A 22,189-nucleotide genomic window follows, 5' to 3' on the forward strand; every position below is an offset into this window, starting at 1 on the left:
AAATTAGGGGGGGGAGGGGGATAGGTATTAAATCAGCTTATACTTGAGTATATACGGTATCCTAAATGTGGATGTAATTTTCCAAGGAAACATGAAGGGACATTACCTTTAAGCAGTGGTGGCACCCCGACGCGCGTTTCGCGTATAGCTTTTCTCAGGGAGAGTGCGTGTCTTCTATAGTGTGCCTGCTGTTTATATAGTGCTCTTTCTAATCATTGGTGTCAGCAGTTGAATTGCGGCGCTTCTGCCAGTGAAACTGCATGACGTGGACACGTGTCGGTGTCATGTGATGTCTGGCCACACCCCGGCCCGACATGTCAGAGCGGGGGCGGACCAGGCACCAGCTGAGAAGCGTCTCCACGACGACACCAAAGCAGGAAACAGACGGAAGCACACACCGCAGGTGATGGTGTTCGTCTGTGGGGCTGAGTGCGGGCTGTGTTATGCATGGAGCAGATGTGCTAACAAAAATATAAACAAAATTTATAAATGAACAATACCGGGTAAGAGGGGAAGTAAAGGTACAGTCACACATAGCGACGCTGCAGCGATACCGACAACGATCCGGATCGCTGCAGCGTCGCTGTTTGGTCGCTGGAGAGCTGTCACACAGACAGCTCTCCAGCGACCAACGATCCCGAGGTCCCCGGTAACCAGGGTAAACATCGGGTAACTAAGCGCAGGGCCGCGCTTAGTAACCCGATGTTTACCCTGGTTACCATCCTAAAAAGTAAAAAAACAAACGCTACATACTTACCTACCGCTGTCTGTCCTCGGCGCTCTGCTTCTCTGGTCTGGCTGTGAGCACAGCGGCCTGAAAGCAGAGCGGTGACGTCACCGCTCTGCTTTCCGGCTGACCGACGCTCACAGCCAGAGCAGGAGGAGTGCAGAGCACAGCGCTGGAGGACAGACGGCTGTAGGTAAGTATGTACTGTTTGTTTTTTTACTTTTAGGATGGTAACCAAGGTAAAAATCGGGTTACTAAGCGCGGCCCTGCGCTTAGTTACCCGATGTTTACCCTGGTTACCAGCAAAGACATCGCTGAATCGGTGTCACACACGCCGATTCAGCGATGTCTACGGGGAGTCCAGCGACGAAATAAAGTTCTGGACTTTCTTCCCCAACCAGCGATCTCCCAGCAGGGGCCTAATCGCTGCTGCCTGTCACACTGGACGATATCGCTAGCCAGGACGCTGCAACGTCACGGATCGCTAGCGATATCGTCTAGTGTGACAGTACCTTAAGGAATGGCAGGGAAAAGGTGGCAAGCAATATAGTGCATGGGACATATGCTGAAGGAAAAGATGTGTGATGTGCAGGAAAGTGGGTGAAGGATTAGGGATCCATTATATAATAGATAAGGGGATATAAAGTGGGGTCAATGTGAATGCTACGCATTAAAAGGTACTATACCCTCTTATTAACAGAGGATGATTGTATGCATGGAAAGCTAATTATCCATTAAATGGATTAAAGTGTCATAAGTGCATGGTTTAAAGGTAATAGGGTTTTATAGCAATGCATATCTGTGCATACAGTGCAAATATCAATATCTATAAATATTCATATCAGTAAAATATGAATTAAACAGTGCAAGAAATGTACAAATTGTTTTTTTTATATATACATAAAAAAAACTCATTAAAAATGTACAAAAAAAGGGCAAAAAAGATTTTTTTTACACTTTTCCAACAGATTGTCTGTGACCGTATATAACATTCCGGTCTTCTTTAGGTGTAGTTTGGTATGGTTAAGGAGGCAGCAAACACGAACAGCCACGCCATGAACCCCGGAGGCCAAACGCACCCACAACCCAGCACCAACGGAACCAACAGGTAAGTATGGTACATATAAATGCAAGGTACTAATTAAAGTAAAAAGATTACGAGAAAAAAGGTTAAAAGCAGCAAATGGAACAAACATGCGGTGTGTGCTTCCGTCTGTTTCCTGCTTTGGAGTCGCCGTGGAGACGCGTCTCAGCTGGTGCCTGGTCCACACCCCGCTCTAACACATCGGGCAGGGGTGTCGCCAGACATCACATGACGCTGACACGCATCCACGTCATGCAGTTTCACCGGCGGAAGCGCCGCAATTCAACCGCTGACACCAATGATTAGAAAGAGCACTATATAAAACAGCAGGCACACTATAGAAGTCACGCACTCTCCCTGAGAAAAAGCTATACGTGAAACGCGTGTCGGGGTGCCACCACCGCTTAAAGGTAATGTCCCTTCATGTTTCCTTGGAATATTACATCCACATTTAGGATATCTGGCTACCGTACCAGAGTAATCACTTAGAAGTTTATAAGCCTACTTAGGCTCTTTACAAATTGCCTTTCCCTGTGTATATCTTGGATGCATTTTTGGAATATTTTGTACATGTTAGAGGCCAGTCTCTTTGGGGTTCAAACATTGTGGGAAGCCTGGTAGTTTGGCTCCCACTACCCTTTGTGCAATTATAAACCCCGACTGTCATTTTATCAACTGAAACATTTTCTTTAAAATATGCTATGTTCCCGCATTTTTTCCCATCAGCATCACTTTGCCTTTATATGGTGGTTTTTATTTGCGTAGTATTATTCCCACTAGGTACTAAAAAATATATTTATAATAATTTTGTATGTATTTTTTTTTAAATATTTTGATTTAATAAAATTGTGTTATTTTATGGCTTGGTGCTTCATCGTTCTATTATTTGATGGTATTTTGATTTTGGAAGCTTTTGCCATTGGTCTAGGCAGCATTCCTCTTTGATGTACCCTACTGTAACTGTATTGGCGTGCACAGCACGAGGATACAGTTACATTCAGTGGCTGAGCAGGGAGAATCAATCTCCCTGCTCCGCCACCTGGCCGCAATGGGGCCCCTGAGCAGGCTGGGGGGCCCCAGTGGCAGCAGTGGGCTCCCCGCCTGTCATCGAAAGGTCAACTGTATCAGCTAAATGCCAATACTGCTGACCGCATTGAGGAGAGAGGGAGCAATACACTCCCTGTCCCATCATCCTCCCTGTCAGCGTCTGACGTCACAGACATCGACATGGGTCGCAATGATGTCACTAATAGGAGACCGATGTTCGGAGATGTGCGGGCGCTCAGAGCAGCGGAGGAACGAGGAGGAGAGGTGAGTATTGAATTTATTTTTTATGGGAGTGCATTACACTATATGGAGTTTCCCTATGGGGAGTGCATTATACTATAGACTCTGCCATGGGTGGCTGCACTATACTATAGACTCTGCCATGGGTGGCTGCATTATACTATAGACTCTGCCATGGGTGGCTACATTATACTATAGTCTGCCTATGGGGGGATGCATTATGCTATACAGTCTGCCTATGTGGGGGCTGCATTATACTATAGAGTCTGCCTATGGGAGCTACATTATAATATACAGTATGGTCTGCCTATGGGAGGCTGCATTACACTATAGCCTGCCTGTGGGGACTGCATTACACTATAGAGTCTGCATTATACTATATAGTCTTCCTATACGGGGGCTGCCTTATACTATATAGTCTGCCTATAGGGGGTGCATTATACAATATAGACTCTGCCTATGGGGAGTGCATTACACTACGTAGAGGACTATCAGGTGCATTATACTATATGGAGGCTATCTAGGGGGCCATCATACAGTGTGGAGATTACAGTGACAGGCCAGCATATGGTGTTGAGCCATCAGTTTGGGGGATACTATGGGGTCAGTATATATACAGTGAATTGGGCATTATATTGGGTATAAAAGAGCATCATACTGCGTATAGGGGAGCTGTACAAGGGGAAGACTCGATACATTATTAAAAAGGGAAAAGTGAACGACTCCATCAGAAAGAACGTCAGCAGTTAGTCACCATCTATAACTGTACTGTGATCTTGTATGTTCTGCAGGACTGGTATCTACAACTGACAAAAGGGTGGTAAAATCAGTGTTGGTTTTTGTATAGAAATTATTTTCAGCCACAGCTTGGTCATCTGCTTAGGTTCTCCTACATCCACTATTAGGGTGTATCACCCAGTTATAATCAAGGTTACCTGTAAGAGGCCCGCTCAGAAATTTCGCCCCCCGAAACGAAACTCTAGCTATGCCTCCGAGTCCTTGTGGGAACATAGGTAGTACATTCAAAGGCAGGGCTGTGGTGAAACCTAGTTCACATTGTGTGCAACTAAAAAATTCCTGTGTCATTTATATGTCTGGTATTTTCTTTCATTAACCCTTTTACCCCAAGGGTGGTTCGCATGTTAATGACCGTGCCAATTTTCACAATTCTGACCACTGTACTTTTATGAGGTTATAACTCTGGAACGCTTCCATGGATCCCAGTGATTCTGACATTGTTTTCTTGTACATATTGTACTTCATGATAGTGGTAAAATTTCTTTGATATTACCTGCGTTTATTTGTGAAAAAATGGAAATTTGGCGAAAATTATGAAAATTTTGCAATTTTCCAACTTTGAATTTTTATGCAATTAAATCACAGAGATATGTCACACAAAATACTTAATAAGTAACATTTCCCACATGTCTACTTTACATCAGCACAATTTTGGAACCACAATTTTTTTTGTTAGGAAGTTATAAGGGTTAAAAGTTGACCAGCAATTTCATTTTTACAACACCATTTTTTTTAGGGACCACATCTCATTTGAAGTCATTTTGAGGGGTCTATATGATAGAAAATAAGCAAGTGTGACACCATTCTAAAAACTGCACCCCCCAAGGTGCTCAAAACCACATTGAAGAAGTTTATTAACCCTTCAGGTGTTTCACAGGAATTTTTGGAATGTTTAAATAAAAATGAACATTTAACTTTTTTTCACAAAAAATTTACTTCAGCTCCAATTTGTTTTATTTTACAAGGGGTAACAGGAGAAAATGGACCCCTCAAGTTGTTGTACAATTTGTCCTGAGTACGCCGATATCCCATATGTGGGGGTAAACCACTGTTTGGGCGCAAGACAGACCTCGGAAGCGAAGGAGCGCCATTTGACTTTTCAATGCAAAATTGACTGGAATTGAGATGGGACGCCATGTTGCGTTTGGAGAGCCATTAATAATAATAATAATAATCTTTATTTTTATATAGCGCTAACATATTCCGCAGCGCTTTACAGTTTGCACACATTATCATCGCTGTCCCCGATGGGGCTCACAATCTAGATTCCCTATCAGTATGTCTTTGGAATGTGGGAGGAAACCGGAGTACCCGGAGGAAACCCACGCAAACACAGAGAGAACATACAAACTCTTTGCAGATGTTGTCCTGAGTGAATGCGCCACCGTGCTGTCCACTATTGAAACCCCCCACAAGTTACACCACTTTGGAAAGTAGACCCCCTAAGGAACTTATCTAGAGATGTGGTGAGCACTTTGACCCACCAAGGACTTCACAGAAGTTTATAATGCAGAACCGTAAAAATTAAAAATCATATTTTTTCACAAAAATTATTTTTTAGCCCCCAGTTTTGTATTTTCCCGAGGGTAACAGGAGAAATTGGACCCCAAAAGTTGTTGTCCAATTTGTCCTGAGTACGCTGATACCCCATATGTGGGGGGGAACCGTTTGGGTGCATGGGAGAGCTCGGAAGGGAAGGAGCGCCATTTGGAATGCAGACTTAGATGGAATGGTCTGCAGGCATCACATGGCGTTTGCAGAGCCCCTAATGTACCTAAACAGTAGAAACCCCCCCACAAGTGACACCATTTTGGAAAGTAGACCCCCTAAGGAACTCCTCTAGATGTGTTGTGAGAGCTTTGAACCCCAAGTGTTTCACTACAGTTTATAGCGCATAGCTGTGAAAATAAAAAATCTTTTTTTTCCCACAAAAATTATTTTTTAGCCCGCAGTTTTGTATTTTCCCGAGGGTAACAGGAGAAATTGGACCCCAAAAGTTGTTGTCCAATTTGTCCTGAGTACGCTGATACCCCATATGTTGGGGTAAACCCCTGTTTGGGCGGATGGGAGAGCTCGGAAGGGAAGAAGCACTGTTTTACTTTTTCAACGTAGAATTGGCTGGAATTGAGAAAACCCCCCAATTATAACTGAAACCCTAATCCAAACACACCCCTAACCCTAATCCCAACGGTAACCCTAACCACACCTCTAACCCAGACACACCCCTAATCCTAATCCCAACCCTATTCCCAACCGTAAATGTAATCCAAACCCTAAATTTAGCCCCAACCCTAACTGTAGCCCCAACCCTAACTGTAGCCCCAACCCCAACTGCAGCCTTAACCCTAGCCCTAACTCCAGGGGCGGATTATAAGAGGGTCAATCTGGGCGGTAGCCCAGGGCCCCCCCACACCGCACAGATTGACCCTCTGATAATCCGCCCCTGAGTGTGGTGGTGAATGCCTGCTGGCATTTGTGTCCCCGGACCCGGTGGGCAGAGAGAGGGGGCCCGCATCGGGCCCCGTCTCGTCTGCTCAACGGGCCCCTTCCGGAGCTGCGGCGGTTTCCTATTGACGTGCGGCCGCGCGCCCGCACGTCAATAGTTAACAACAACAGCCGCCAGCTAATTGGAGGCTGGCGGCTGATGTCGGCCGCAGCGCACACGTCGCCGGCGTCTGACGTCATTGTCAGTTGCCGGCGAGTGTGCGCTACACGAGGGAGCTCGCCGCTGGAGCGCCAGGTCAGGTGAGGAGACTTTTTTTTTTTGTTTTTTTTTGTAAGCTAACGGTGGACACGCTGGGGGCAGGTGATTGCTGGACACGCTGGGGGCAGGTGATTGCTGGACACGCTGGGGGCAGGTGATTGCTGGACACGCTGGGGGCAGGTGATTGCTGGACACGCTGGGGGCAGGTGATTGCTGGACACGCTGGGGGCAGGTGATTGCTGGACACGCTGGGGGCAGGTGATTGCTGGACACGCTGGGGGCAGGTGATTGCTGGACACGCTGGGGGCAGGTGATTGCTGGACACGCTGGGGGCAGGTGATTGCTGGACACGCTGGGGGCAGGTGATTGCTGGACACGCTGGGGGCAGGTGATTGCTGGACACGCTGGGGGCAGGTGATTGCTGGACACGCTGGGGGCAGGTGATTGCTGGACACGCTGGGGGCAGGTGATTGCTGGACACGCTGGGGGCAGGTGATTGCTGGACACGCTGGGGGCAGGTGATTGCTGGACACGCTGGGGGCAGGTGATTGCTGGACACGCTGGGGGCAGGTGATTGCTGGACACGCTGGGGGCAGGTGATTGCTGGACACGCTGGGGGCAGGTGATTGCTGGACACGCTGGGGGCAGGTGATTGCTGGACACGCTGGGGGCAGGTGATTGCTGGACACGCTGGGGGCAGGTGATTGCTGGACACGCTGGGGGCAGGTGATTGCTGGACACGCTGGGGGCAGGTGATTGCTGGACACGCTGGGGGCAGGTGATTGCTGGACACGCTGGGGGCAGGTGATTGCTGGACACGCTGGGGGCAGGTGATTGCTGGACACGCTGGGGGCAGGTGATTGCTGGACACGCTGGGGGCAGGTGATTGCTGGACACGCTGGGGGCAGGTGATTGCTGGACACGCTGGGGGCAGGTGATTGCTGGACACGCTGGGGGCAGGTGATTGCTGGACACGCTGGGGGCAGGTGATTGCTGGACACGCTGGGGGCAGGTGATTGCTGGACACGCTGGGGGCAGGTGATTGCTGGACACGCTGGGGGCAGGTGATTGCTGGACACGCTGGGGGCAGGTGATTGCTGGACACGCTGGGGGCAGGTGATTGCTGGACACGCTGGGGGCAGGTGATTGCTGGACACGCTGGGGGCAGGTGATTGCTGGACACGCTGGGGGCAGGTGATTGCTGGACACGCTGGGGGCAGGTGATTGCTGGACACGCTGGGGGCAGGTGATTGCTGGACACGCTGGGGGCAGGTGATTGCTGGACACGCTGGGGGCAGGTGATTGCTGGACACGCTGGGGGCAGGTGATTGCTGGACACGCTGGGGGCAGGTGATTGCTGGACACGCTGGGGGCAGGTGATTGCTGGACACGCTGGGGGCAGGTGATTGCTGGACACGCTGGGGGCAGGTGATTGCTGGACACGCTGGGGGCAGGTGATTGCTGGACACGCTGGGGGCAGGTGATTGCTGGACACGCTGGGGGCAGGTGATTGCTGGACACGCTGGGGGCAGGTGATTGCTGGACACGCTGGGGGCAGGTGATTGCTGGACACGCTGGGGGCAGGTGATTGCTGGACACGCTGGGGGCAGGTGATTGCTGGACACGCTGGGGGCAGGTGATTGCTGGACACGCTGGGGGCAGGTGATTGCTGGACACGCTGGGGGCAGGTGATTGCTGGACACGCTGGGGGCAGGTGATTGCTGGACACGCTGGGGGCAGGTGATTGCTGGACACGCTGGGGGCAGGTGATTGCTGGACACGCTGGGGGCAGGTGATTGCTGGACACGCTGGGGGCAGGTGATTGCTGGACACGCTGGGGGCAGGTGATTGCTGGACACGCTGGGGGCAGGTGATTGCTGGACACGCTGGGGGCAGGTGATTGCTGGACACGCTGGGGGCAGGTGATTGCTGGACACGCTGGGGGCAGGTGATTGCTGGACACGCTGGGGGCAGGTGATTGCTGGACACGCTGGGGGCAGGTGATTGCTGGACACGCTGGGGGCAGGTGATTGCTGGACACGCTGGGGGCAGATGATTGCTGGACACGCTGGGGGCAGATGATTGCTGGACACGCTGGGGGCAGATGATTGCTGGACACGCTGGGGGCAGATGATTGCTGGACACGCTGGGGGCAGATGATTGCTGGACACGCTGGGGGCAGATGATTGCTGGACACGCTGGGGGCAGATGATTGCTGGACACGCTGGGGGCAGATGATTGCTGGACACGCTGGGGGCAGATGATTGCTGGACACGCTGGGGGCAGATGATTGCTGGACACGCTGGGGGCAGATGATTGCTGGACACGCTGGGGGCAGATGATTGCTGGACACGCTGGGGGCAGATGATTGCTGGACACGCTGGGGGCAGATGATTGCTGGACACGCTGGGGGCAGATGATTGCTGGACACGCTGGGGGCAGATGATTGCTGGACACGCTGGGGGCAGATGATTGCTGGACACGCTGGGGGCAGATGATTGCTGGACACGCTGGGGGCAGATGATTGCTGGACACGCTGGGGGCAGATGATTGCTGGACACGCTGGGGGCAGATGATTGCTGGACACGCTGGGGGCAGATGATTGCTGGACACGCTGGGGGCAGATGATTGCTGGACACGCTGGGGGCAGATGATTGCTGGACACGCTGGGGGCAGATGATTGCTGGACACGCTGGGGGCAGATGATTGCTGGACACGCTGGGGGCAGATGATTGCTGGACACGCTGGGGGCAGATGATTGCTGGACACGCTGGGGGCAGATGATTGCTGGACACGCTGGGGGCAGATGATTGCTGGACACGCTGGGGGCAGATGATTGCTGGACACGCTGGGGGCAGATGATTGCTGGACACGCTGGGGGCAGATGATTGCTGGACACGCTGGGGGCAGATGATTGCTGGACACGCTGGGGGCAGATGATTGCTGGACACGCTGGGGGCAGATGATTGCTGGACACGCTGGGGGCAGATGATTGCTGGACACGCTGGGGGCAGATGATTGCTGGACACGCTGGGGGCAGATGATTGCTGGACACGCTGGGGGCAGATGATTGCTGGACACGCTGGGGGCAGATGATTGCTGGACACGCTGGGGGCAGATGATTGCTGGACACGCTGGGGGCAGATGATTGCTGGACACGCTGGGGGCAGATGATTGCTGGACACGCTGGGGGCAGATGATTGCTGGACACGCTGGGGGCAGATGATTGCTGGACACGCTGGGGGCAGATGATTGCTGGACACGCTGGGGGCAGATGATTGCTGGACACGCTGGGGGCAGATGATTGCTGGACACGCTGGGGGCAGATGATTGCTGGACACGCTGGGGGCAGATGATTGCTGGACACGCTGGGGGCAGATGATTGCTGGACACGCTGGGGGCAGATGATTGCTGGACACGCTGGGGGCAGATGATTGCTGGACACGCTGGGGGCAGATGATTGCTGGACACGCTGGGGGCAGATGATTGCTGGACACGCTGGGGGCAGATGATTGCTGGACACGCTGGGGGCAGATGATTGCTGGACACGCTGGGGGCAGATGATTGCTGGACACGCTGGGGGCAGATGATTGCTGGACACGCTGGGGGCAGATGATTGCTGGACACGCTGGGGGCAGATGATTGCTGGACACGCTGGGGGCAGATGATTGCTGGACACGCTGGGGGCAGATGATTGCTGGACACGCTGGGGGCAGATGATTGCTGGACACGCTGGGGGCAGATGATTGCTGGACACGCTGGGGGCAGATGATTGCTGGACACGCTGGGGGCAGATGATTGCTGGACACGCTGGGGGCAGATGATTGCTGGACACGCTGGGGGCAGATGATTGCTGGACACGCTGGGGGCAGATGATTGCTGGACACGCTGGGGGCAGATGATTGCTGGACACGCTGGGGGCAGATGATTGCTGGACACGCTGGGGGCAGATGATTGCTGGACACGCTGGGGGCAGATGATTGCTGGACACGCTGGGGGCAGATGATTGCTGGACACGCTGGGGGCAGATGATTGCTGGACACGCTGGGGGCAGATGATTGCTGGACACGCTGGGGGCAGATGATTGCTGGACACGCTGGGGGCAGATGATTGCTGGACACGCTGGGGGCAGATGATTGCTGGACACGCTGGGGGCAGATGATTGCTGGACACGCTGGGGGCAGATGATTGCTGGACACGCTGGGGGCAGATGATTGCTGGACACGCTGGGTCAGATTGCTGGACACGCTGGGTCAGATTGCTGGACACGCTGGGTCAGATTGCTGGACACGCTGGGTCAGATTGCTGGACACGCTGGGTCAGATTGCTGGACACGCTGGGTCAGATTGCTGGACACGCTGGGTCAGATTGCTGGACACGCTGGGTCAGATTGCTGGACACGCTGGGTCAGATTGCTGGACACGCTGGGTCAGATTGCTGGACACGCTGGGTCAGATTGCTGGACACGCTGGGTCAGATTGCTGGACACGCTGGGTCAGATTGCTGGACACGCTGGGTCAGATTGCTGGACACGCTGGGTCAGATTGCTGGACACGCTGGGTCAGATTGCTGGACACGCTGGGTCAGATTGCTGGACACGCTGGGTCAGATTGCTGGACACGCTGGGTCAGATTGCTGGACACGCTGGGTCAGATTGCTGGACACGCTGGGTCAGATTGCTGGACACGCTGGGTCAGATTGCTGGACACGCTGGGTCAGATTGCTGGACACGCTGGGTCAGATTGCTGGACACGCTGGGGCAGATTGCTGGACACGCTGGGGCAGATTGCTGGACACGCTGGGGCAGATTGCTGGACACGCTGGGGCAGATTGCTGGACACGCTGGGGCAGATTGCTGGACACGCTGGGGCAGATTGCTGGACACGCTGGGGCAGATTGCTGGACACGCTGGTGGTAATATGCTGGACACTGGTGGTAATATGCTGGACACGCTAGGGCAGATTGCTGGACACGCTGGGGCAGATTGCTGGACACGCTGGGGCAGATTGCTGGACACGCTGGGTCAGATTGCTGGACACGCTGGGTCAGATTGCTGGACACGCTGGGTCAGATTGCTGGACACGCTGGGGCAGATTGCTGGACACGCTGGGGCAGATTGCTGGACACGCTGGGGCAGATTGCTGGACACGCTGGGGCAGATTGCTGGACACGCTGGGGCAGATTGCTGGACACGCTGGTGGTAATATGCTGGACACTGGTGGTAATATGCTGGACACGCTAGGGCAGATTGCTGGACACGCTGGGGCAGATTGCTGGACACGCTGGGGCAGATTGCTGGACACGCTGGGTCAGATTGCTGGACACGCTGGGTCAGATTGCTGGACACGCTGGGTCAGATTGCTGGACACGCTGGGGCAGATTGCTGGACACGCTGGGGCAGATTGCTGGACACGCTGGGGCAGATTGCTGGACACGCTGGGGCAGATTGCTGGACACGCTGGGGCAGATTGCTGGACACGCTGGTGGTAATATGCTGGACACTGGTGGTAATATGCTGGACACGCTAGGGCAGATTGCTGGACACGCTGGGGCAGATTGCTGGACACGCTGGGGCAGATTGCTGGACACGCTGGGGCAGATTGCTGGACACGCTGGTGGTAATATGCTGGACACTGGTGGTAATATGCTGGACACGCTAGGGCAGATTGCTGGACACACTGTCTGGGGGCAATGCTGGACACTCTGGGGCAGATTGCTGAACACACTGTCTGGGGGCAATGCTGGACACACTGGGGCAATATGCTGGAGTCGGACACACTGGGGGCAATGCTGGACACACTGGGGGCAGGACTGGAGGCATGGGCAGAATGTAGATGCGGGGCATGATTGGAGGCACGGGGCAAAATGAAAGACATGGGGCAGGATTGGATCATGGGGCAAAATGGATACGATTGAGACAGATGGGGAGATCATATAGGGTAGAAATGTAGAATGGATACTCATAAGGGCAGGATGCGAGAACATATGGCTGGAGCCAGGAATGAGACACACGGGGCCAGGATGGGGAATATTATTACCATAGGGGCTAATTAAGGGATATTATTACTGCAGTGATGTATTTATTTTATTTTTTGGGGACACGGTTTTAAATGGGGGGGCGATCCTGTTACTGTGCAGAGTGACACTATATCGCCTTTTTTTCTTCATGTGGTGTAATGTAGAAGTTGTGAAAAATTAAGTAATGTGTTCTGCAAGCGGAGCTCGAGATAACTGTTATTTCCTGCAGAAACGAGTCCTGGCTGGAAGAAATGATGGCGGTCTGTGCTGGATGAAAGATGAAGGACTTCACTAGAGATGTCACTGGTGAGTCAGTGTTACCTATACACTGACACTATACACTGTATACTATATACAGAGCTCCTGTGTACAATGTCACCAGTGATCACTGTATTACCTATACATTATATACAGAGCTCCTGTGTATAATACCACCAGTGATCTCTGTATTACCTCTACACAGACACTGCATACTAAGTACAGATCTCCTGTGAATACTGGCACTTATGGTGATAGTATTGTGAGTTTTTTTTTTTGTTTTTTTTTTTTTATTACTGATCGGTATTGTAGTATTCAGTCACTATGTGGTGGTAATATGTGGTCTGGAAATGGTGTTGTGGTATTTGTCCCTTGTATGTGCTATTTGGTCACCAAGTGGTGGTAATATGTGGTCTTGACATGGGGCGGTGGTATTTGTTCCTTGTATGTGATATTATTGGTCAAAATATACCTAAATTGTATTGCTGATTTTAACAAATATTTAATAGGTTACAGCAGAGTAGGGCCCGGCCATTTTTCTGGAAAAATCTGGTTCGGGTATATCATGACCCCCGTCACATGACCCCCGTCACATGACCGGGAGGGGGGGGGGGGGGGCCACAGTGTGAACAGCCCGGGGCCCTGGCTACCCTTAATCCACCCCTGCCTACCTCTAGCCCTAACCCTAATGGGAAAATGGAAATACATTTTTTTTAATGTTTTAATTTTTCCCTAACTAAGGGGGTGATGAAGGGGGGTTTGATTTACTTTTATAGCGGGTTTTTTAGCGGACTTTTGTGATTGGCAGCCGTCACACACTGAAAGATGCTTTTTATTGCAAAAAATATTTTTTGCGTTACCACATTTTGAGAGCTATAATTTTTCCATATTTGAGTCCACAGAGTCATGTGAGGTCTTGTTTTTTGCTGGACGAGTTGACGTTTTTATTGGTAACATTTTCGGGCACGTGACATTTTTTGATCGCTTTTTATTCCGATTTTTGTGAGGAAGAATGGCCAAAAACCAGATATTCATGAATTTCTTTTTGGGGAGGCGTTTATACTGTTTAATTGATAAAGCAGTTTTATTCTTCGGGTCAGTACGATTACAGCGATACCTCATTTATATCATTTTTTTATGTTTTGGCGCTTTTATACGATAAAAACTATTTTATAGAAAAAAATAATTATTTTTGCATCGCTTTATTCTGAGGACTATAACTTTTTTATTTTTTTGCTGATGATGCTGTATGGCGGTTCGTTGTTTGCAGGACAAGATGACGTTTTCAGCGGTACCATGGTTATTTATATCTGTCTTTTTGATCATGTGTTATTCCACTTTTTGTTTGGCGGTATGAGAATAAAGTGTTTTTGCCTCTTTTTTTTTTTTTTTTTACGGTGTTCACTAAAGGGGTAAACTAGTGATATAGTTTTATAGGTGGGGTCGTTACGGACGCAGCGATAATAAATATGTGTAATTTTTTTTTTTTTTTTTATTTAGATAAAGAAATCTATTTATATGAACAATATTTATTTATTTTTTTACACATTGGAATATTTTTTTTTTACACTATAATATTGCCCCGGGTAGGAGGGGGGCATCATGTTATAGTGTAAGATCGCTGATCTGACACTTTGCTGTGCACTGTGTCAGATCAGCGATCTGACGTGCACTTTTCTTATGATTCCCGGCGCTTGCTCTGAGCAGGCGCAGTGAAGCCACCTCCCTGCAGGACCCGGATGCCGCGGCCATCTTGGATCCGGGCCTGCAAGGAGGAGGAGGTGGTAAGAGACCCTCGCAGCAACGCGATCACATCACGTTGCTGCGGAGGTCTCAGGGAAGCCCGCAGGGAGCCCCCTCCCTGCGCGATGATTCCCTATACCGCCGGCACAACACGATCATGTTTGATCGTGTGTGCCGGCGGTTAATGTGCCGGGGGCGGTCCGTGACGGCTCCTGGCACATAGTGCCGGATGTCAGCTGCGATAGGTAGCTGACACCCGGCCGCGCTCCCCCCATGAGCGCGGACGATTGCGCTGGACGTACTATTCCGTCTTTGGGAAGTAAGGCCCACCCCACATGGACGAATAGTATGTCCAATGGCAGGAATGGGTTAAGTATATAATTCCACAGGTGTTCATTCGTAGTTTTGATGCCTTCAGTGTGAATGTACAATTTTCATCGTTATGAAAATACAGGAAAATCTTTAAGTGAGGTGTGTCCAAACTTTTGGTCTGTATTGTTTATCTGCAGCGATTCGAACAAAATCAATTCTATACTGCCACAGACAATATGCAAATATATACTAACTAGCACGAAGGGGTGTTTACCTCTCCAGACCAATCCTCCCCCTGGGGGTGTGATTATAGAGAATTAGACCCCTCCGGACTAGCCAATATTAGCTTACATATTGCCTGACGGTATACAGGAGGACTTTACACAAATAAGTGCATTTAAATACTACAAGAAACACATTTTAATGCAGGAATAAGGTTGCACGACCTAACAGTGGAGACTTAACAGCACCTGGGGCCCCGATGGGTTCCCTTTAGTGATAAGCGAGTGTACTCGTTGCTCGGGTGATTTCCGAGTGTTATCGTTTGGGGATTTAGTTTTCATCGCGGCAGCTGCTTGATTTGCGACTGCTAGACAGGCTGAATACATGTGCGGATTCCCTAGCAACCAGGCAACCCCATGATGTACTCAGGCTGGCTAGCAGCCATAAATCATGCAGCTGCGGAGACAAAAACTAAATCTCCGAACACCCACAAATACTGGGAGACCCCGAGCGTGCACTCGCTCATCACTAGTTCCCTGTAATGAAGGAGGCCCTACATACAGTCATGCCCATCAGCTTACCCATGGGGGATTGGCTGCAGCTGCAGGATCACCTGCGTCTTGGCATCTTCTGGATCTTCCTCTTCGGTGCAGTCGCTGGGGATCACCACTACATCCCCCATGGGGATCGTCACAGCAGCGTTCGCCATGTCTCACATCAGATTACATCCAGTCGGTGACCTGACAAGAAATACAATTATACTTCAGGTGCAGACTTCTCATCTCAGAGACCCCATTACATGTGCTGGCATACTACAGCACAATGTATATCTGCCATCCTCCTTAGGGTGCCCAGCCAGTGCCAAGTGCACGGAGACTAGGCAGCAATCCCCCCTGCAAGATCACCTGAATGCCTGCACCTCCACGGAGGCTCACAGCTCCACACCCCAAGATTCCCGGATCTCAGCAGGCCGCGCATGCGTGACACCAACACTGCGCGTCGCCGATACTTCCGGTCCTCTGGTAATCACGTGACGTGCAGAAACCTTGCAGCTGAGACCAGTGTCCGCTTACGTCTAGATTGGAGGAGCTATTTCCAGGTCCTCAGTTTAGCCCTTCGGCCCCACACGGCTCAGTAATGAGGTGACTAGACTGGAGTTGATATTTCGAGGTCCTCATTTTACCAACTCCGCTCTAGACAGCTCAGTGCTGAGGTAACCGGATCGGAGCTGCTGGAGCAGGATCATCCCCTCCGATGTAACCGGATCGGAGCTGCTGGAGCAGGATCATCCCCTCCGATGTAACCGGATCGGAGCTGCTGGAGCAGGATCATCCCCTCCGATGTAACCGGATCAGAGCTGCTGGAGCGAGGATCATCCCCTCCGATGTAACCGGATCAGAGCTGCTGGAGCGAGGATCATCCCCTCCGATGTAACCGGATCGGAGCTGCTGGAGCAGGATCATCCCCTCCGATGTAACCGGATCGGAGCTGCTGGAGCAGGATCATCCCCTCCGATGTAACCGGATCAGAGCTGCTGGAGCGAGGATCATCCCCTCCGATGTAACCGGATCGGAGCTGCTGGAGCGAGGATCATCCCCTCCGATGTAACCGGATCAGAGCTGCTGGAGCAGGATCATCCCCTCCGATGTAACCGGATCAGAGCTGCTGGAGCGAGGATCATCCCCTCCGATGTAACCGGATCAGAGCTGCTGGAGCAGGATCATCCCCTCCGATGTAACCGGATCGGAGCTGCTGGAGCAGGATCATCCCCTCCAATGTAACCGGATCGGAGCTGCTGGAGCGAGGATCATCCCCTCCAATGTAACCGGATCGGAGCTGCTGGAGCAGGATCATCCCCTCCGATGTAACCGGATCAGAGCTGCTGGAGCAGGATCATCCCCTCCGATGTAACCGGATCAGAGCTGCTGGAGCGAGGATCATCCCCTCCGATGTAACCGGATCAGAGCTGCTGGAGCGAGGATCATCCCCTCCGATGTAACCGGATCGGAGCTGCTGGAGCAGGATCATCCCCTCCGATGTAACCGGATCAGAGCTGCTGGAGCGAGGATCATCCCCTCCGATGTAACCGGATCAGAGCTGCTGGAGCGAGGATCATCCCCTCCGATGTAACCGGATCAGAGCTGCTGGAGCGAGGATCATCCCCTCCGATGTAACCGGATCAGAGCTGCTGGAGCGAGGATCATCCCCTCCGATGTAACCGGATCGGAGCTGCTGGAGCAGGATCATCCCCTCCAATGTAACCGGATCGGAGCTGCTGGAGCGAGGATCATCCCCTCCGATGTAACCGGATCGGAGCTGCTGGAGCAGGATCATCCCCTCCGATGTAACCGGATCAGAGCTGCTGGAGCGAGGATCATCCCCTCCGATGTAACCGGATCGGAGCTGCTGGAGCAGGATCATCCCCTCCGATGTAACCGGATCAGAGCTGCTGGAGCGAGGATCATCCCCTCCGATGTAACCGGATCAGAGCTGCTGGAGCGAGGATCATCCCCTCCGATGTAACCGGATCAGAGCTGCTGGAGCGAGGATCATCCCCTCCGATGTAACCGGATCAGAGCTGCTGGAGCGAGGATCATCCCCTCCGATGTAACCGGATCAGAGCTGCTGGAGCGAGGATCATCCCCTCCGATGTAACCGGATCAGAGCTGCTGGAGCAGGATCATCCCCTCCGATGTAACCGGATCAGAGCTGCTGGAGCGAGGATCATCCCCTCCGATGTAACCGGATCAGAGCTGCTGGAGCAGGATCATCCCCTCCGATGTAACTGGATCGGAGCTGCTGGAGCAGGATCATCCCCTCCGATGTAACCGGATCGGAGCTGCTGGAGCGAGGATCATCCCCTCCGATGTAACCGGATCGGAGCTGCTGGAGCAGGAACATCCCCTACGATGTAACCGGATCGGAGCTCCTGGAGCAGGAACATCCCCTACGATGTTACCGGATCGGAGCTGCTGGAGCAGGATCATCCCCTCCGATGTAACCGGATTGGAGCTGCTGGAGCGAGGATCATCCCCTCCGATATAACCGGATCGGAGCTGCTGGAGCAGGAACATCCCCTACGATGTAACCGGATCGGAGCTGCTGGAGCAGGATCATCCCCTCCGATGTAACCGGATCGGAGCTGCTGGAGCAGGATCATCCCCTCCGATGTAACCGGATCGGAGCTGCTGGAGCAGGATCATCCCCTCCGATGTAACCGGATCGGAGCTGCTGGAGCGAGGATCATCCCCTCCGATGTAACCGGATCGGAGCTGCTGGAGCAGGAACATCCCCTACGATGTAACCGGATCGGAGCTCCTGGAGCAGGAACATCCCCTACGATGTAACCGGATCGGAGCTGCTGGAGCAGGATCATCCCCTCCGATGTAACCGGATCAGAGCTGCTGGAGCGAGGATCATCCCCTCCGATGTAACCGGATCGGAGCTGCTGGAGCAGGAACATCCCCTCCGATGTAACCGGATCGGAGCTGCTGGAGCAGGATCATCCCCTCCGATGTAACTGTATCGGAGCTGCTGGAGCGAGGATCATCCCCTCCGATGTAACCGGATCGGAGCTGCTGGAGCGAGGATCATCCCCTCCGATGTAACCGGATCAGAGCTGCTGGAGCGAGGATCATCTCCTCCGATGTAACCAGATCGGAGCTGCTGGAGCGAGGATCATCCCCTCCGATGTAATCAGCTCAGCACGGACACGACTAGAGCGGAGATGGTCTCAGGAGCTCCCCATACTGATTGATCCATTCTAGTCCCCTCATCCGGCTTTTTAATGTTTTTTTTAATGGAATTTCTTAAGGCTTTAAAGGGAACCTAATATTCATAAGAGAATCAGCCGCACTCAAATGGTTGAAAATGCTGCAAAAAATATTGTTTCTTTATTCGTGTGCACAGACATCACCAGGTGCTTAATGACATTTATAGATTGCGGACAATAAGGTTAACGTTTTGACCTGGGGCGGTCTTTTGTCAAAACCTCACTTGTGGTAAGATAGAGGTGGAAAGAAGAAGGAATGAAGGAGTAGGTCCAATTAGGGCAGTGCTGGAGCATGAGAGAGCTATGTCCGCTTCGCCAATGAATGTATGTGTTAGGCTGGCGTCACACTATCAGTATTTGGTCAGTATTTTACATCAGTATTTGTAAGCCAAAACCAGGAGTGGAACAAATAGAGGAAAAGTATAATAGAAACGTGCACCACTTCTGTATTTATCACCCACTCCTGGTTTTGGCTTACAAATACTGAGGTAAAATACTGACCAAATACTGCTAGTGTGACACCGGCCTTGGGCTGGGATCACACACAGCGAGATACGGCCGAGTCTCGCTGGTTAAAACCCAGCTCTGGACCGGCACTCCAGAGCGGAGCGTGCAGCTTCATGTATTGCTATAGGGCCGCACGCTCCGCTCTGGAGTGCCGGTGCCAGAGCTTGTTTTAAAGGGAACCTGTCACCCCGAAATTCGCGGGTGAGGTAAGCCCACCGGCATCAGGGGCTTAGCTACAGCATTCTGTAATGCAAAGTACGCCTGCGCCGAAGCCGTGGCTGAAGATCAGAAGAGGACGTCTTGTAATGAAGATGGGAGGCGCCGCAGCGGACCGGAGACGCCCATCCGACCTGACCAGCAGCGGGACCGCCCCTGGGTGAGTATAATATAACGTCTTTTTCTCCTTTTTCAGGTAACATCGGGGGCTTATCTATAGCATTACAGAATGCTGTAGATAAGCCCCTGATGCCGGTGGGCTTACCTCACCCGCGAATTTCGGGGTGACAGGTTCCCTTTAACCAGCGAGACTCGGCCGTATCTCGCTGTGTGTGATCCTGGTCTTATAAATGTAAAAAAGGTGTGGTTCCCCTGTACTTTTGGTAAAACCAGACAGACAAAACTGAGCTGGGGGCTGCAACCCTCATCTGTCAGCTTTAGCAAGGCTTGTTACCAAGAATAGAGGGGTCCCCACACAATATTTTTTAATTACCGTATATACTCGAGTATAAGCCGACCCGAGTATAAGCCGACCCCCCTAATTTTGCCACAAAAAACTGGGAAAACTTATTGACTCGAGTATAAGCCTAGGGTGGAAATGCAGCATTTACCGGTGAATTTCAAAAATAAAAATAGATCATTATTTCCCAATAGCTGTGCCATATAGTGCTCTGCACCGTTCATATTTCCCCATAGGTGTGAACCATATAGTGCTCTGCACCGTTCATATTTCCCCATAGGTGTGAACCATATAGTGCTCTGCACCGTTCATTGTGCCCCCTAGCTGTGCCATATACGGTGCTCTGCACCGTTCACTGTGCCCCATAGCTGTGCTGTGCCATATACGGTGCTCTGCACCGTTCACTGTGCCCCATAGATGTGCCATATACGGTGCTCTGCACCGTTCACTGTGCCCCATAGCTGTGCTGTGCCATATACGGTGCTCTGCACCGTTCACTGTGCCCCATAGATGTGCCATATACGGTGCTCTGCACCGTTCACTGTGCCCCATAGATGTGCCATATACGGTGCTCTGCACCGTTCACTGTGCCCCATAGCTGTGCTGTGCCATATGCGGTGCTCTGCACCGTTCACTGTGCCCCATAGCTGTGCTGTGCCATATACGGTGCTCTGCACCGTTCACTGTGCCCCATAGCTGTGCTGTGCCATATACGGTGCTCTGCACCGTTCACTGTGCCCCATAGCTGTGCTGTGCCATATACGGTGCTCTGCACCGTTCACTGTGCCCCATAGCTGTGCCATATACGGTGCTCTGCACCGTTCACTGTGCCCCATAGATGTTCCACATAAATTTGTGCCGCCGCTGCCGCAATAAAGAAAAAAAAACACATACTCACCTCCCTTGATTGCAGCTCCCGGCGTCTCGTTCCGGCGCCTCTATCTTCCCGGCGTCTCTCTGCTCTGACTGATCAGGCAGAGGGCGCCGCGCACACTGTATGCGTCATCGCGCCCTCTGCCTGAACAGTCAGAGAGCGCAGACGCCGGGAAGATGGAGGCGCCGGCCGGGAAGATGGATCGGCGCCCGGCGGCTGGAACGAGGACAGGTGAATATGCTATACTCACCTAGTCCTGGCGATCCTCGCGCTGTCCCCTCCTGTCTTCGGTGCCGCAGCTTCTTTCTCTATCAGCGGTCACCGGCACCGCTGATTAGAGAAATGAATAAGCGGCTCCACCCCTATGGGAGGTGGAGCCGCTTATTCATTTCTGTAATGAGCGGTCCCACGTGACCGCTGAAGAGAGGAAGAAACTGCAGCGCCGAAGCCCGTGGGACGGCAGGGACAGCGCGAGGATCGCTGGGACTAGGTAAGTATACCCCAGCGCCCTCAGCCCCTCACCCGCCGACCCCACCGCTACCGTGACTCGAGTATAAGCCGAGGGGGGCACTTTCAGCCCAAAAATTTGGGCTGAAAATCTCGGCTTATACTCGAGTATATACGGTATTTAAATACAGTAATTAAAAAAAACTGCAAGTGTTACTGCTTTTTGAATGACACTTATAAAGCTAATACTAAAATACAAAATTAACATTATATAGGTATATTTAACCCCTTAGTGACAGAGCCAATTTGATACTTAATGACCAAGCCAATTTTTCTTATTAAAATTTGTTATCTACTATATAATTGTCTAAGGGTCACTTCCGTCTGTCCTTCTGTCTGTCATGGATATTGATTGGTCGCGGCCTCTGTCTGTCATGGAAATCCAAGTCGCTCATTGGTCGTGGCAAAACAGCCACGACCAATCAGCGACAGGCACAGTCTGGCGGCAACATGGCCACTCCATCCTCCCCGCAGTCAGTACCCGCTCCATACTCGCACAGGGTTAATGGCAGCGTTAACCGACCGCGCTATGCAACGGGGTAACGCACTCAGTTAACGCTGCCATTAACCATGTGTGACCAACGTTTTACTATTGATGCTGTGTATGCGGCATCAATAGTAAAAAGATCTAATGTTAAAAATAATTAAAAAAAATAAAAAATCGTTATATACTCACTGTCCGTCGGCCTCTCGGATCCAC

At 51.8% G+C, this 22,189-nt stretch overlaps 1 protein-coding gene across 1 annotated transcript in view; it reads right to left on the reverse strand.

Moving 5' to 3' along the window:
* The window catches only part of GMEB1 (glucocorticoid modulatory element binding protein 1), a 55,548-nt gene extending 39,137 nt beyond the window's left edge, over positions 1 to 16,411 (reverse strand). The window contains exons 1-2 of the mRNA XM_069756705.1: positions 16,059 to 16,411; positions 15,735 to 15,893 (exon numbers count right to left, since the gene is read on the reverse strand). Coding sequence (XP_069612806.1) covers positions 15,735 to 15,862 — 128 coding nt within the window. The 5' untranslated portion in view covers positions 15,863 to 15,893; positions 16,059 to 16,411. The remainder of the gene's footprint in view (positions 1 to 15,734; positions 15,894 to 16,058) is intronic.
* Between the last annotated feature and the right edge of the window lie 5,778 nt (positions 16,412 to 22,189).

The sequence above is a fragment of the Ranitomeya imitator genome, chromosome 3 (genome assembly GCF_032444005.1).
Source record: "Ranitomeya imitator isolate aRanImi1 chromosome 3, aRanImi1.pri, whole genome shotgun sequence".
NCBI lineage: Eukaryota > Metazoa > Chordata > Amphibia > Anura > Dendrobatidae > Ranitomeya > Ranitomeya imitator.